The sequence below is a fragment of the Macrosteles quadrilineatus genome, unplaced genomic scaffold (genome assembly GCF_028750875.1).
Source record: "Macrosteles quadrilineatus isolate MER2022 unplaced genomic scaffold, UCM_ALF_1.0 Scaffold_1__1_contigs__length_201487025, whole genome shotgun sequence".
In the NCBI taxonomy this organism is placed as follows: domain Eukaryota; kingdom Metazoa; phylum Arthropoda; class Insecta; order Hemiptera; family Cicadellidae; genus Macrosteles; species Macrosteles quadrilineatus.
The window spans coordinates 196,591,560-196,606,736 of NW_026542594.1; the positions used below are offsets into that span (position 1 = coordinate 196,591,560).

Sequence of the window (15,177 nt, forward strand, 5' to 3'; positions counted from 1 at the left end):
GGATAATTCGACATAGGTACTACAAATTTACACACAATTAGCAGTATACCATGCTTATTTTTCTTCCATTATGAATTACGGATTAACGGTATGGGGTTCTTCTAGTGATGCCGAACAAATTTTTATCCTCCAAAAAAGAGCAGTTAGTCTTAGCGAAAGTGTCTCGAATTACTCACAGTAAAGAGTTTTTCATTCAGTTTAAAATTCTTACTTTGTATAGTTCTTATATCTTTAAACTGGCTTTAATGGGTAAAAGTGATTTTGACACATTCATGGAAGATCAACATGCACATCCTCACAACACTAGATTTAAAAACAATATAAAACCAGTTCAACACAGACTTAAAGTATTCCATTTATCTCCTCGATTATTGGAAAATAAATAAATAAATAGCTCCACATTCACGCCCGGAAACCATGTGGACAGGCAAATACAAGGTTAAAAGAAGTTACCACTCTCTTTTCTTACAAATACAGTTAAGAATTCACTACAGGTAAAAAATTCAAGCTTCTGAGAAAAAAACATTTATTTGTCACACTTTTATTGGATTTTAATAGACTGAAGTTTACGATTGAGTTCGTCAAACTTGTGTATTTTGCGGATGAAGAAGTCTCCGTATGGAGGCGCCACTTTTGTGTCTGCGATGTGGATCATGTCGTTGTCGATGTAGAAATCCAGCTCGGAGCCGGACTGGAACGTTCCCTCCAGACCTGAAGTACCTTTGGTCCAAACGATATTCTTCATCTTGTGTTTGAAACACATCAGGTGTATACGAAGTGCTTGAACATTCTTGTCAATGTCTGCGGTCTGCCCGTCCATGAAGGATGCTAGCTTAGACAGTGGCAGAGTCGTGTAAAGCTTCAAGTAGCTGAAAATTATGTCCGAATTAGTAATTTCAGCAACAACAAAAATCATGTGAATCTTTCTTTCACAACATGCATACAATACAACAAATCGATCACGATTTCACACCTTATGATTCAGTTATAAAATATGATAGCTTTTAGTTTTAAGATTGCACTTGGGGTAGCAGACCTACCAAATTACAAAAGAACCCACTATGGCACAAGAAACACACAAAAATTGTCTATACCCAAAATTAGAATATATCACTGTCACTGGCAAGATTATAACCAGTATTTTTATTTTTTAACCAAGAAAGGTTTGATTAGAAAACATAATACCGATAGATATAATGAAATCAATCACTAAATTTTCCATGGTGTTCAAAGGGTTAGGTAAAATTGAGAGTGTAGCTAAATATGTACACATTAGGATTTTTGAGAGGATAGCAGGCTTACCTGAATGGGAAAGAGATGGACATCTAAAAAACTCTCTCTTCCTTAGTTGAAAATGCTGTCAGTGACAGTGAAATATTCTAATGTTTTGTGTATATAGTGTAAAGTTTTGTTTTGTGTTTCCTGTGCCAGTTTGGACTCTTTCCCATTCAGGTAAGCCTGCTATCCTCTCAAAAAAATCCTAAAAAATCTAGGCCCTTGTGCTCTATGCTACGCCCTTATGTACACATTAGGTATTCTTGGTAAAGGTCTAGACCAAAAAAGGTTTGATTTTGTTTTTCATAGGAAGAGCAGATATTTCAAAGTCCAGTGGGCAAGTCTTCTAAAAACACACAAAAAAACCACAAACACACACAGTAATCAAACAATCAAATTGGATTTGGTGTGTAATGTGTATATATATAAATACGTTTTCTATTGAGAAGGCTCTCCTACTGTACAGGTAAGCCTGCGCTTTAAATCAGAAACAAAATTAACCTAATAAAGCTATTCAGAAAGTAGCGCACCGATCTCGTACATTTTGTGCGTGTGCACTTGGCAACTCAGTCGAAGTGCAGCCGTGACAACAAGAGCATTCTCGCGCTGCCCGTTTTTTCACAATTTCAACTTAAGATGAGCGCTGCAATTAAAAAATCCCGTCAGTTATGAGGTGCGGTCAATGATACAGTTATTGTTGACAAAAAACTTAAAACCGAAACTTCTCCTCAAGTTTCACAGACTTTGTTGTTTGAAATTGTCAAACAAATAAGCAAAAGCTCCGTTATCGGGAATCAGTGGCTTTTGTAAACCTTTTCATCAACTTTAGTAACCAGTTTCATCAGTCACAATGCTCGGGCGTCTGCCCTTCGTTTCGTCATGACTCATGAGCTTCAAATCGGCCATTTTTTAAACTGAATGCACCATTTTCTAACTTTAATTTATTACGTTATTTCCTTTAAATTCACACAATTGATGATAAATGTCTATGGGTTTTAACTGTTTTAAGTTTTTGTCAACAAAAACCGTATCACTGACCACACTTAGAAACTGGCGGGATTTTCGATTGCGGCGTTCATCTTAAGTTAAAATTGTGAAAAAACGGGCAGCGCGAGGATACTCCCGTTGTCACGGCTAGACGCCGACTGAGTGCCATATAAGTGATTATGTACGAGATCGGTGCGTGCCTAGCGGTGTCAATTTATCATAAACTAGCTAAGAAGTCAACCTTGATAAAAGCCTTATTTAATAACCACAATGAGTGTTTTTATCGAGGTCCTACTCTATTTGAGACAAATAAAAACCATTACCTTCTGATTGTTGGAATCATCTTCTGTTGACGCACTTCGTCCATGAACACTTGCTTCTGATGCTCCATGGCTTCCTTGACGTAATCGTCTTGCGGGTGCATCGGAGGGGCGGGCGAGAGGAACTTGGGACAGGCGAAGGTGAAACATGCCTCAAACTCTACCAAGTCTCCGTACTGCATCTTGTACATCTTCTCGTGGTAGTTCTTCTCTCTCAAAACTTGTTGAATACTTTCGTCCACGCACTGAGGATGTAACACCAGACAGATGGCCAACAAATGGTACATTTGCTCGGTCTGTTTGTTGATCTGAAAATGTAAACACCACGATGAAAAAAAAAACTTGATTATTGTTTTTGTTTAACAATACACAAAGGATACAGCTTAGCTTTGTTATTTCACAAAACTTCAAGAATGTAAGTTGGAGCACAAGGGCCATTTTGATTTCCTTAAGATCTTGGCAACGTAATAAATCATCCATAGATAGAAATGCTCCCCGTAGAAGTGAAATACTCCAGCTTTTGTGTATAGTAAACATTTGGTGTTTCTAGTGAAAGAAGTTACCCGTTTTTTTTATATCAGGACTTTCATTAATTCAGATTAAATTCCCCATCAGTCCACATCTCTGTGTCCAAGTATCTACTTACTTCCCTCTGAAAATCATTTTGGAAGGATAAACCAAGTTAGAGGTATTGTCAACATGTTGTGTGCTAAAAACTATGTAAGACTCTTCTCACATTAGTTGTGAGTTCCTTCTTCTACATAGTTTGAGTTTGAACTTTCCGAACACCAAACAAGCTTTACCTGATCATTCTGATATGTGCGGGTCTGGAACAGCTGTTTGGTTCTCTGGATGTACAGCAGAATGGAGCTGAAGGTTCTGATAGCATCAGCGTAACGTCTCATCATCATATAGGCGAACCCAACGTAGTACGATGTGGAGATCTGGCATGCGGGCACGTGAGAGTATTGACTCTGTAACAAAACAAATCGGTTGAAGGTTTATATTAATTTAAAATAATAAGTTAATATTAAAAATACCAGTATGAGTACAAATTTTGTAAATAATGCTTTTTACCACTTTGTAAATTTATAAAATCTTGTCAAGAATTAAGAATACATTTATTTGGATGTCAAAGAATCTATGCATTACTATCTAGAGACAGCTTAAGAGGAGAGTCCAAAAAGCAAAATTAAGATGGCTAAGCGAGAAAAGAAATATTAGGAAATTAGAGTTGACAGTGATAAAGGAAATGTGACCAAGAGGATGACTTGGATAGAAGGTGGATAGAGGAAGGGAGGGAAGTTGTGGAGAAGATGAGAGAGATGGCAGATAGTGGAGAAAAAAAAAATATTGGAGGGATTGTAAAGAAAAATAAAAAGACTTTGTTTTTATACTCTTATATATTTAAATATTGTATTTAAATATATTTACTCCTTGCAATGCTCTCAAAGTGAATTCTTTACAAATCTTGGTTGCCCCTGGGTTGGAAGAACTTGGAAAGTAAAAATACAAAACAGAGCTTTGGCAGTGGAAGCTTGGTGTTAAAGAAATATTTGAGTGGGCCCTGTAAAATAAAAATACTCCCCAGAAGTCCTTATGGGACGTTCCTGGTACTGTTTGAAGTTCTTCCAGACTGCAATACCTTTAATATTGAACCTTTATATTGAATAAATAATCAACCTTAATACTACACTGAATTTAATTTGCTCACTACTACACTAATTTTTAGTGTTGCACTTAAAAGGTGAATCTTTTGTAGTGGCTTATGATTTACTGAATTACCCTTGTTTCACTAATTAAATAATATTGCTAATAATGAATTACCAAGGTTATTGAGAACTAAAAAAGTGAATAACAATGCGATTTATTAAACAGAGTTTAAGAATTACAATTATTCAATTAGCAGTTTCTATTGTATTCATGTAACACTGAATAAGTTTGAGTGACACAATCAATTGAAAATTTGTTGTTTGAAAATGTTAAATAGATTTATCAAAAGGGAAGATACGGTGCGGTTGCACACTGATCGAGAAAGTGCTAACGGATGAGTGGTATTTAATTTAATTGTTTGAGATGACCAGTACCAAGCAAATCCTGTTCGTTGGCCAACGATTAAAAAACGAAGGTCGTCTCGCAGTCCAACTGATTAAACAATATATGTTTAAAACGTAGTAGTGTTTGTTAAGGTATTGCTATTTATTTTATGGCTAATTTGGTACTTTGGCGGTTCATCTATGTACAGACTGACACAGCATCCGATAACACCTCCGCATCTAGCCGAACCAGCTACCTGCTCCCTCCTTTGATATTAATTTGTTCCCCCAAATTAAATACTGACTGTGGCACTCTTAAGTGAATTGAACCTTGATACTTAACAATGAAATTTGATAACGATTCTGTGAAAATTCCAATACTATAAAAATCAAAAAATCCTATAAAGTAACTTTGAATTACCCTACAAAAACATTTTCATCTATTTATTCTTAATACTATTGGATCATCACAGTTTAATAAATAGTACAGATTATTACGTTACAAATGGATATAAAGATCAGGAATTTGAGCTTGAACCTAGAAACATGTGCTTATTTTAACATGTAGTAACAAAATACAACAGGAAAATTTACCATGTGCGACTCACTGAATTCTAAGATATAACAATAAATAACACAAACTACTTACAATTTCGGGCACCCACAATGAACACTGACACAATTTGAAGGATAGGGATGAGGAATTGTAACTAGCCGGTATTCTAAATAAAAACGCGATCAATTTGAACTCGTGTGACGAACGTGAAATTTCCAAATGGTGGATTAGCGTTGGCCGGTAAAAACGAACTTTTTAACACTTTTTGACTTACAAAACTGATTATAATTTCCAACCGCGTTGCAATTATATCCCTTCGGGATATATGCTAAACGATTTTGAGGAAATTTAAGATTGTCCGACCAACACCGCGAAATGAATTTAATTTGCACGACGCGAAGGTTCACCGACTAGTACAAGGACAAGGGAACGACAGACACTGATACACTCGTTGCTGGCGGCTCGTTCTATCCCTACCACTTTGGTTGGAATTGTCGGTAATTGATCAGCTGACTATTTGTTTGCGTCTGCTACACGTTAATTCGTTGTTTATACGACGAAATCGGTACAGGATAGAAAAGATGGATGAACCTACTAGATTGATAAACCTAAAAAATAACCAGAATGGAACAGGATTTAAGTATAATATGTATGTAGGCTATATACAAATCTTCTGAAAACCTAAATTATTGACTGTACCTTCTTGTGCAGTTCTATGTTCTCCAGGACCTTGATGGCCTGGTAGTAGTCGCCCAAGAGGGAATGGAGTCTCAGCAACCCGACAAGACTGAAGTAGCCCAACATCTTGTAGAGAGAGTGACGTCCAAACTCTCCAGCCACACTGTCAGGGTCACCCCCACTGGCATGCACCTGTGCATATACCAATGTCAGTGGTCTATCAACACTGATCTTTGGTATTCTAATTAGTGATGGAAATGAAAGCTACTTTATGGTAACCTTACAAGACGTTCCGTGACAGGCCGGTAACAGGTGACAGTAATAGGTGACTTTTGTCACCTAATACCCAAAGTCACGGCCGCACGGAACGAACGGCAGCTGGTTACTGTAACTGTAACGTGTTGTGGGAACTCTTGACCTAGTCCGTCACATGACAGTCACTGTCTACTCTATTTGCTATATGGCGACAGCATGGAATACAGGTGAAAAGCTAGTGACAGTGACAGTGAAAAGAGCTCCCGGGACACTCAAATAAATCTTGTTACTTCATTTATATGAGCAGTTAAATGTTTATTCGTTCTGTGTGGATACCGGATTTGTCTGCCAGTGAATGTGAATAAAAAATTCGTGACTTAGCTAAAAAAATAATAGGGTATTTCAGATAACCTATTAAAAAAACGATGACGTTTCAGTGATATGGTGACTTATCCTGACGACCATCACTAATTCAGCTTTAATATAATGGCTACTAATCATAATGGCTACAGCTTTAACATGGAATAGGAAGCCTACTTCTCAGTAATATCTAGATACACTATAAACGAGGATCCGATTACGGTTTCCATCAAGCTCCTGTTGCCAAATAAGCTAGTTCAGTACTTTGGTATTATACCGACCACACCAGATAATTATAACCTAATCTATTCTAAGGCTATACTATGTTTTAGGTTGGAATAGGATAGAACGATTTTGTTATCTAAACTAATTAAAATCTTATTTGGAAGTCGATTTATTGGTGTGGGCGGTATGATACCAAAGTACTGCTAGTTCAAATCTGAGATCAACGTCAGACCTTTACTTCATCCACTTCGGTTCTAGTCCGTTCCGACCCCAGTGCTAGGAATAATCTTATCTGGGTAAATTTAATGACTAGCACCAACACTTATGCACAACAGCAAAGGGAAAATGACGGATGGTTTGGTGCGAATTGAGTAAAAACTATTGTAGGGTTAGTACTCTTCTCAATGCCATGAATTTATTTTATGGGAGGGAACCGTAAAATGTTCCATAGTCAACAATTACCTCGAGTTGACGTTTGATGTTGGACTTGTCCACAAGCGAGTGGAGTACATTGAGTACACTCAGCACGTTCCACACTTCGTTGTTCTTCTTGATGCAGTCCAGTTCGTTCTCCTTGTCCTGGTTGTTCATCAGCCGAGCCCGGTACTGGGAGAACGACTGGAACTGGTAGACAAACTCGTCTACCAACTCCCACAACCACTGGTCCGGTAACTCGAGAGGGACTGGCTCCTTCGCACCTGTAAACAATGGGATGAGCATTGATAACTGTCTTCAATTGATGATAGTTGTTTGTTACAACAATAGTAGCCTACATGACCAACATTTTAAAATGAATACAAAAATCTAAATTTATATCAATTGTGTTTGTGACATACTTAAGATGTAGTTCAACAAGTCACAGTAGTTGTAGAAAGAGCCGAATCTCTGCTCTAGAGTGGGTCCTCCAGGGACGCGAGCGTATATGTGGCGAAAGTACAACTCTTTGTATAGGATCAGGAAAATCTGAAACAAAGAGAGAAATGAGCTGGCATTAAAAAAATCAATTTAACACAAAAAAGCTACTTATATACTGAGATTTTGTTACAAATTTAGAAATTCTGTTAGTAATATATTTATGTTTATCTCTCAAGAAAATAGCTTGATCTTAATTACTTTCTTCTTCGTGATGTTCCAATCCAGAGAGCTGAAACCCTACTGGACTGAGGCTGTTTTAGGACTTAGTCTTCTTCAGCCAGGGAAAGGATAGCAGCAGTAGTAGAGACGTGTAAATAACGAGAGAGTGTGTAACTACGAAGCGCTATTCTGAAATTGGATCTATCTTAATTATGAAATTGGATCATATTTTAACCCTTACCGCACAACAGATATGTTGGGTGACCAATAGAACCAATATAATAATGAACGTAGCGAGAACAAAGTTTCCCGCGGAGCCTGCGAGTTAGTTCGTCCACAGCGCTGGCATCTCTCATAGCAGAAACCGGCAGGAGCGCGCCACCAGTTTGAACAATCAGAGGGCAGGGAATGTTGTTATTGTGATTTTCCATCATGAGAGATGTTCTCCAATGCACTCTATCAGGAAAACGGGGAACTACCAAGACCAGATAATACACTCTGTATTAAAAGGCGAGTATATTCGTATATTATTATTAACTTAGAAAATTAGTTTTGAAACACTAATGCCAATTCTTGTGTTAACTTTATGGCGGATATGAATGAAAATTAACTTACCTGGCAAATTATAATGATATTTACTACCTGACCGTAACTTATGTCTTCATTGTCCCTATATGTAGCCTAATACATTACCGTAACTTACCTTCAATGTCTCAATATTCACTATATTACTGTGACCTACCGGATCATTGTCGACAATGTGAGCTACCTCTTCCTCTTCGGGCCAGGGACGCTTGTCGAAGAACTTCTCGGTCAGTTTCGGGAATCTATTACGACAAAAGATCTTGTTTGACACTAGATATACAATCTACAGCTGTTTAAACTACGAGGCTACTATCATATTAAATTCTATATACTAAATGTTCATGTTTTAAGTTAGAGGCTACTACTATATTTTACTGTAAAACTATACTTATTTGATCAAAAAGGTTATTACCAAATAAAAAAAGATTTTAAAAATTGTAAGAATGCTTACTTGACACCACAAGTTATCAAATGAACAAATTCGTAATACTAATGAATAAAGATTATATTATTGTTGATTGATTAATTAATTACTCAGTATGGGGTTAGTCCACTCAGGCTAGCAGCTCTGTGGATCATATCCATATAGGCCTAATCGTAATGTGTTGTAGTACGTTTGGGGTTGGCAATATTTGTTGACTTATCCACCCTTCTGCACAATAAGCTTGAGTTGACGTTTGGGGACCCTGAGTCTATCCCCTTACATTTACAATCCCCACCCTTTTGCCCAGCATTAAGCAGTACAGTAGGCATTAGTTATTGAGGACTTGTTAGAATCTATCAGAATTATAAATCAGTGCTGGCTAGCCTATCTGTTTAGTTTTTGTCGACTACGTCTGCAAACACTAGAGTAGGCCTACAGTAGCCTAAATGTGATAGGCCTACTTAGGTAAATGCTTTCCTGTTAAGTATTTAACAGAATCTGCTAATTTTCTTTCGCTCATTCACACTTAGTGCATACGCCGATCTCGCAACTAGCCGTGTCCTGTCATTACTTAAACACAGAGAATGTGTTCAAGTAAAAAAATCAATGTACGGTAGCCTAACTTATAAGGGTGATTTTATAAACTTAAGCCTACCACTAATCTATACAGTAGAACCTCTTTAATACGAACTAATTGGGACCAGGGGTAGTTCGGACTATTGAATAGTTCGGATTACAGAACATATTGTTGTTTTTACATGACAATAGCTAAAATTGATCAAAATTATTTTGGGAAAAGTGAAAAAATGTTTAATAAAGTAAAATACAGTGTTAATTTAATACAGTAGTAAACATGGTGAATAAACAGTACTGTAAATTAAATACAGTATACAATAAAGAACTGCTGAAGGCCTACTGTGTATAGAGTACAGCAATGAGGGGTTCAGATTAGTGGATGTTCGGATTACGGGGTTTGGATTAAAGAGGTTCTACTGTATCCTAGAAATCTTGCTTCTAGGCCTAGTTGGGTCTTTGCTAAGTTGACCGAAGTTCTCTGAGTTCTCTACTTAATTGTCTGCGTCCTAAAAGTATTACTAGGCCTAACCCCATAGCTTAAGTTACTGTAAAAGTAATTTCCAATACTCACGTATTCTCATAGATGTTCTGCAACTCAAATATCAATCCTTCATTCAAAGTGTTACAGAAGTATTGAAGAAATTTCTTGACCATTTCAGGGACTTTAAAGTGCTGACGGTCATACTCAATGTCTCTTTGAGGATCTCCCGTGTGAAGGTCTCCGTAGTCGTATTGACTGTACTCATATGCTCCATATCCCTAAAATAAATAGATCCTGAGTAAATAACCACAACATCCTTAGTGATTTAACAAAGAACTACGGTAGTTAATAAGTAATTTCTCGGCAACTTCAGTTTTGCTGTGACTAACTTAACTTATCTTAGCTTAGCTTATCAAGGCCATTCCTTCACAAAACTCACAATGTTTTTAGTTCATTGCATCTTCTAACCAAGTTTAAATGTTAATCAAAGACTAAACATCAACCCCAAAAAAATTTCATCCTTACGGATCAGTAAGACTAGACGTAAGGTTGTGTCCAGAATCAAATGTTGGAAATCTTTCTGCATAACATTAACTTCAAAGCCTGTTTTCATACGCGCTGCAAACCAATACCTCCCCAATTTATAATTTATAATTTTTTGTATATATTAGGCCTAGCGACAAAAATAACATTGTTGGTGATTGCTGCGAGTAGGCTTACGACCTACATTAATATCTAATAAGTTATCAGAAAAATATTTATCAATTAGGCTATTGAGATGGGGATGCCATCTAAGGCTACGATTATACTAGGACGCTGGCGTCCGGGACGGTAGCGGGGCAATATAAATCAAAGGGGGCCATTATTGTAGGGATGCCAGCGTCGGATGCTAAAAAAGCCACCGAATTTCAATAGGAGGCTGAAATTCAAGCATCCGGTGACTTTTTGCCTCCCGGGATGCACAAAATCGGTTGTAAGGGAATTGGTTCAAATGTGGCACATTATACTAGGCGGCAAGCATCTGAGACGCTCTCTTTCGACATGTGCGCGAATATAGGAAACGCTATTACCATAGGTCGCATGGTAAGACCTGGACCCGGGACTGATCTCCTTTATTATTTATTTATTTTCCAATAACTTAATCATAACATCACATTCAGATAGGTGATTCGTCATTGTTACAATATTTTATAGTCTTTATTATACTAAAATTATTACTTAGTTGAGTCTTTGTACATATTATTTAGGCCTACCTTGGTCAAGAAATGTTCAGTTTTCATTATTGTTTATAGGCCTAATGACTTTTTCAATAAAATGTAGGCCTAGCCTATTAGGTAGTATTTGTTATTTTGGAATAAAGAACTTGACTTATTTCCACAAAATGCAAAGGTTACATTACCTACTGGAAAACTACTTGCTAAGTCAGTTTCTAGCTTTCTATAAGTTAATTTTGATTAGTGAACTACATTAATGACTAATCAAGGAAAACTCAGCAAACTTGCTGAGGACCGACACTCATACCAGACACGATACACCCATCTCATTGACCTGCCTAGATGACATCTTCCTTGGACCCCCCAAAAGGGCTAAATACCCTTAAGTTACTTTACCAGCAAGCTCTACAACAAAATCCCATCTGAAGTGCGCGAGCAAGACATGAGAGCTTTTAAAGACAAACGAGGAACTATTTGGTGCGCAGATCTCTGTATTCGTTGAATGAGCTAGAGAACACACCACATTTTGCCAACCCGGCACTACCATTAGGTATTATTTTTATTACCAGTATTAGTTTTAAATTTGACCCAATCTTTCCGACTTTGTCGGTCACCGATGCAGTATTCAAGTATGGTAAGTAAGTTAGTGGGGTAGACTTCCGTATCTGTTAGTACAAACAACCGAATGAAATTATCGATCGATATATCGATTATTCGATATAGGCTATCATTTGTTTATGGGTCATTGTCAAATTAAGAGAAAAAACCAAGTCCGTAAAAAAAAATCTTTTATTTAGTTTTTTTTTGTTTATTTGGCAAAAGTACATTGTAAAAATGGTTGAATAAAACATCTTGAGGTTAGCAGAGCTCAAATTTAATTTGTTATATTTTTTAACAATTTGTTTCGGCCAAGCTACATAAAAAACGTCAGTTTTGTCACGTTTTTCAAATATTTGCAAAAAAACCATATTTTATGAAATTATGAATTAGGCTATAACTACAGCTTAGTTAATGATATATAATTGTAATAAACCCATAAAATATTTTTTTTCTTCATTTTAGGGTAAGTTTAATAACAATATTGTATGTTTCCGGGAGAAATTGCCGAGAATCACAGCAAATTTTGTTAATAAAAGGTTTAAAAAAATTCATCTATTAATTCTTTGTGTACCAATGATTTGTTTAACCTTTCCTTTAACACAATAATTGTTAAATGAAATTAAGTAAATTTTTACTCTTAAATTAAAATTCATTTTCCAAGCGTGACGAAACTGACATAGCGTCATGAAACTGATTTTACGTGACGAAACTGATTTTACTCCTAACCCTAAAAACAAACATCAAAATAAAATAACCGTAATTTAAGCTTATTTTAATTTGTAAGTAAACAAATAATAAACATAAACATTCAATCATATGATAGAACCAAAAATTAAATTTCATCAGACTAAACTTGGTTTAGTTCACATCTACGTAGTTTAAAGTCCTAGCGACAAGCCCGCTGACGTCACATCAGCTGACTATGCACAGCCCTTGTCTTTATCCTTACATCGTGGTCTAAACCTAGTGTGGCCTTGTCTAAACCCCCCTCTTCCAAAAATCCTGTTAAAATGTCGCGTTGGTCATCTGAATAGCTATTTTTCTTATGGAAATTCTGCAATAAATTAGATAATTTCTGTAATATTACATTATGTGATGTATTTTAAACTAATTCAGACTTACTGGAAGCAAGTACTAACGTTAATGTACTTATTATTTAACCAAAACTATCAGTTTCATTACGTTTTAATCAGTTTCGTCACGTTACATAACCTGACTAATAGGAAATCAGTTTCATCACGTAACAAAACTGATCGTAGCGAAACTGACGTTCTTTGCATTTAACTTCCACAACGCTCTAACCTAAATTGAATATGACAAACAAATCTTTGAGGTTATGTCCACTTTCATCGGTGTCTTCAACTATGGCTTTGTTAGATTCACAAATGTGATGATTATCTGAAATAATAAAGTAACGAAACTGATGCTTAATTAAGGTACTCGCCTAATTTTACTTGATTTTATCTAATTCACAGTATTATATTGCGAAAATTCATTTTAAAACTTGCACAGTATCAAACTTCTGCCGTTTCTCACACAAAGTAGGGGTTGATGGGAGTTTTTTGTTTTCGTCTGACTTTCTGGTGGCAATTTGTTGAACTGCTTGCAGACGAATTTGACATCAGGTGACACATCGATTTCAGTTATTTTGAATTAAATGCAAGTAGTTTATTAAAACTAGGTGTTGGTAAGGAACATAAGGGTAAATAAATTAACCCATTCATATGTATTACGTTTATTTTAAAAACATTTTTCTTCATTTAAACAATCTGAAAACCTAACATTGCCTGTCTGAGGACAGTGACGAAACTGATAAAACATATCTAATATATTTTTTTATTTATTTTGTACTTAATATCTAAACAAAATAAATACTCTATCACATATATCTGTTGATTTAACTTATAAAAAAATAGTTTTAGTGTAAATTTTACTTGTTATTACTTTTTTTCAAGACAAAGACTTAAATTCTCTCTCAATTTGACAATGACCCTTATATAGTTAGGTAAGGGTAACCTAACTAACCAAACGAAATAATCTCGATATTTTCACTCTTACTTACTTTATACTTTCTTATGAAACGGCGACCATACTATGTAGGTATTTTAAGCCAAGTATGAATGGAGATGAGTGTAGGATGAGTGGCGCGATCTTGTAGTCTTGTTAGTGACTAAGGCCGACATTCCTTAGACACAGCTGTTAATTAATAGCCCAAACTAAAGCTAATAGCTAATGGCAACTAAAGGGACCTACAGTTTATAGTGGAATCCGAACCACATTTTTTCCTTGGTATATACGAATTGGTCTAATTATCAGGATAGTACTGCGGATAGTAGTAGTACTCACTAGTGCGGACGTTAATCCACACCAGGGAGTATCCCATCCACAGTGCACTCTGTTGTTTGTGGCAGGGCCGCGTTAAGGGTCAGTGGAGCCCCTGGGCAAACCCAAAAGCAGCGCCTCCTTTTTTCCTAGTGCGGGCGGGTAGTGGTTGGGGAGCACCCGGTGGGCGCCCCCAAACCTCCGGCGCCCCTGGGCATGTGCCCAGTCTGCCCGTTTATAAAAGTGGGCCTGGTTTGTGCCAATAGATACAGAAGTCAACCCAGTTAGTGACTTAGGCCCGTATTACACTATCATAGTTCTATGACATATATCTATTATCATATGTCTTTGATGAAAATTATTACAGTGTAATGTACCAACTATTAATGGTTTTGAACTATGATAATATGTTCTCCTTGAGAGAACATATCATATATTTGATAATATAATATGTCATAGAACTATGATAGTGTAATACCGGCCTAAGAACCACACAACTTCCCATCTGGTTGCACTTATTTCTGTATATACTTATAATAACTGTTAAGAATTAAGGTCTTAAAAGGATAAATGCTTGTACAAAGCATGAGAATACAGCATTTTCACTAACCAAGAGTAGGTAGGTATAGCAAGCTAGAAACTAACTTAGCAAAGCAAGTAAAATCAAAATCTTTCTACCCTATGGTTCAAGCCCAAGCCAGAGGCCATGGCACTTGGATAAAGTGAACACGTCTTACCTGATCATAATCATCATAGTTCATGATGAAAGACTAAGTTTCAATAAAATGATGTAAAACAAAAACGATTTGATAACTTTCTACTTAATTAATAATATACAAATTCTACACGTGACGTGAGCGTATAAATTGTTAAAGGCGGCTTACTGAAATGAATGCCTATTGCCTAACCTAAAAACAAAAACTTGCTCTTGCCTAATTGCCTTGCTTTTTTTAGAGAGAGAATTTCTTTTTCTTTTTGCTTACTTTTCTTCTTCTTCTTTGTTTATAAAAAGCTGGCTTATTAAACTACCATGTAGTTATACTATTTTAACTTAAAGCTATCACGACACGTCTGTTTCGGTTTCTTTTTCGTAGTCTACAAGTCTGCTCTACATACACCTGAAAAATATGCAGTAATATGACATAAAAAGACATTCACACACAAAATATAAATTTATGGCAAATATTACTGTATGTATAGTGGTATAGT

General features: G+C 36.2%; 1 protein-coding gene across 1 annotated transcript; it reads right to left on the bottom strand.

Annotated features, from left to right (window-relative positions):
- Positions 1-509: 509 nt before the first annotated feature.
- On the bottom strand, positions 510-14,911 carry LOC128993507 (eukaryotic translation initiation factor 3 subunit L-like). The gene is made up of 9 exons (XM_054417466.1): positions 14,706-14,911; positions 9,923-10,110; positions 8,509-8,593; positions 7,529-7,655; positions 7,155-7,390; positions 5,874-6,044; positions 3,386-3,556; positions 2,586-2,890; positions 510-869 (listed from the first exon to the last, which is right to left on the bottom strand). The coding sequence occupies exons 1-9, from the start codon at positions 14,727-14,729 to the stop codon at positions 542-544; spliced, it is 1,635 nt and encodes a 544-aa protein (XP_054273441.1). The 5' UTR covers positions 14,730-14,911; the 3' UTR covers positions 510-541.
- Positions 14,912-15,177: the final 266 nt, after the last annotated feature.

Bases quoted from the DNA above. Each gene is read 5' to 3' on its own strand.
- LOC128993507 (XM_054417466.1), bottom strand. From the start codon at position 14,729: ATGAACTATGATGATTATGATCAG. The intron at 8,594-9,922 runs GTGAGTATTGGA...TTGTCGTAATAG, and splicing joins CAGAACATCTATGAGAATAC to ATTCCCGAAACTGACCGAGA. The intron at 3,557-5,873 runs GTACAGTCAATA...GTTTTGTTACAG, and splicing joins ACATAGAACTGCACAAGAAG to AGTCAATACTCTCACGTGCC.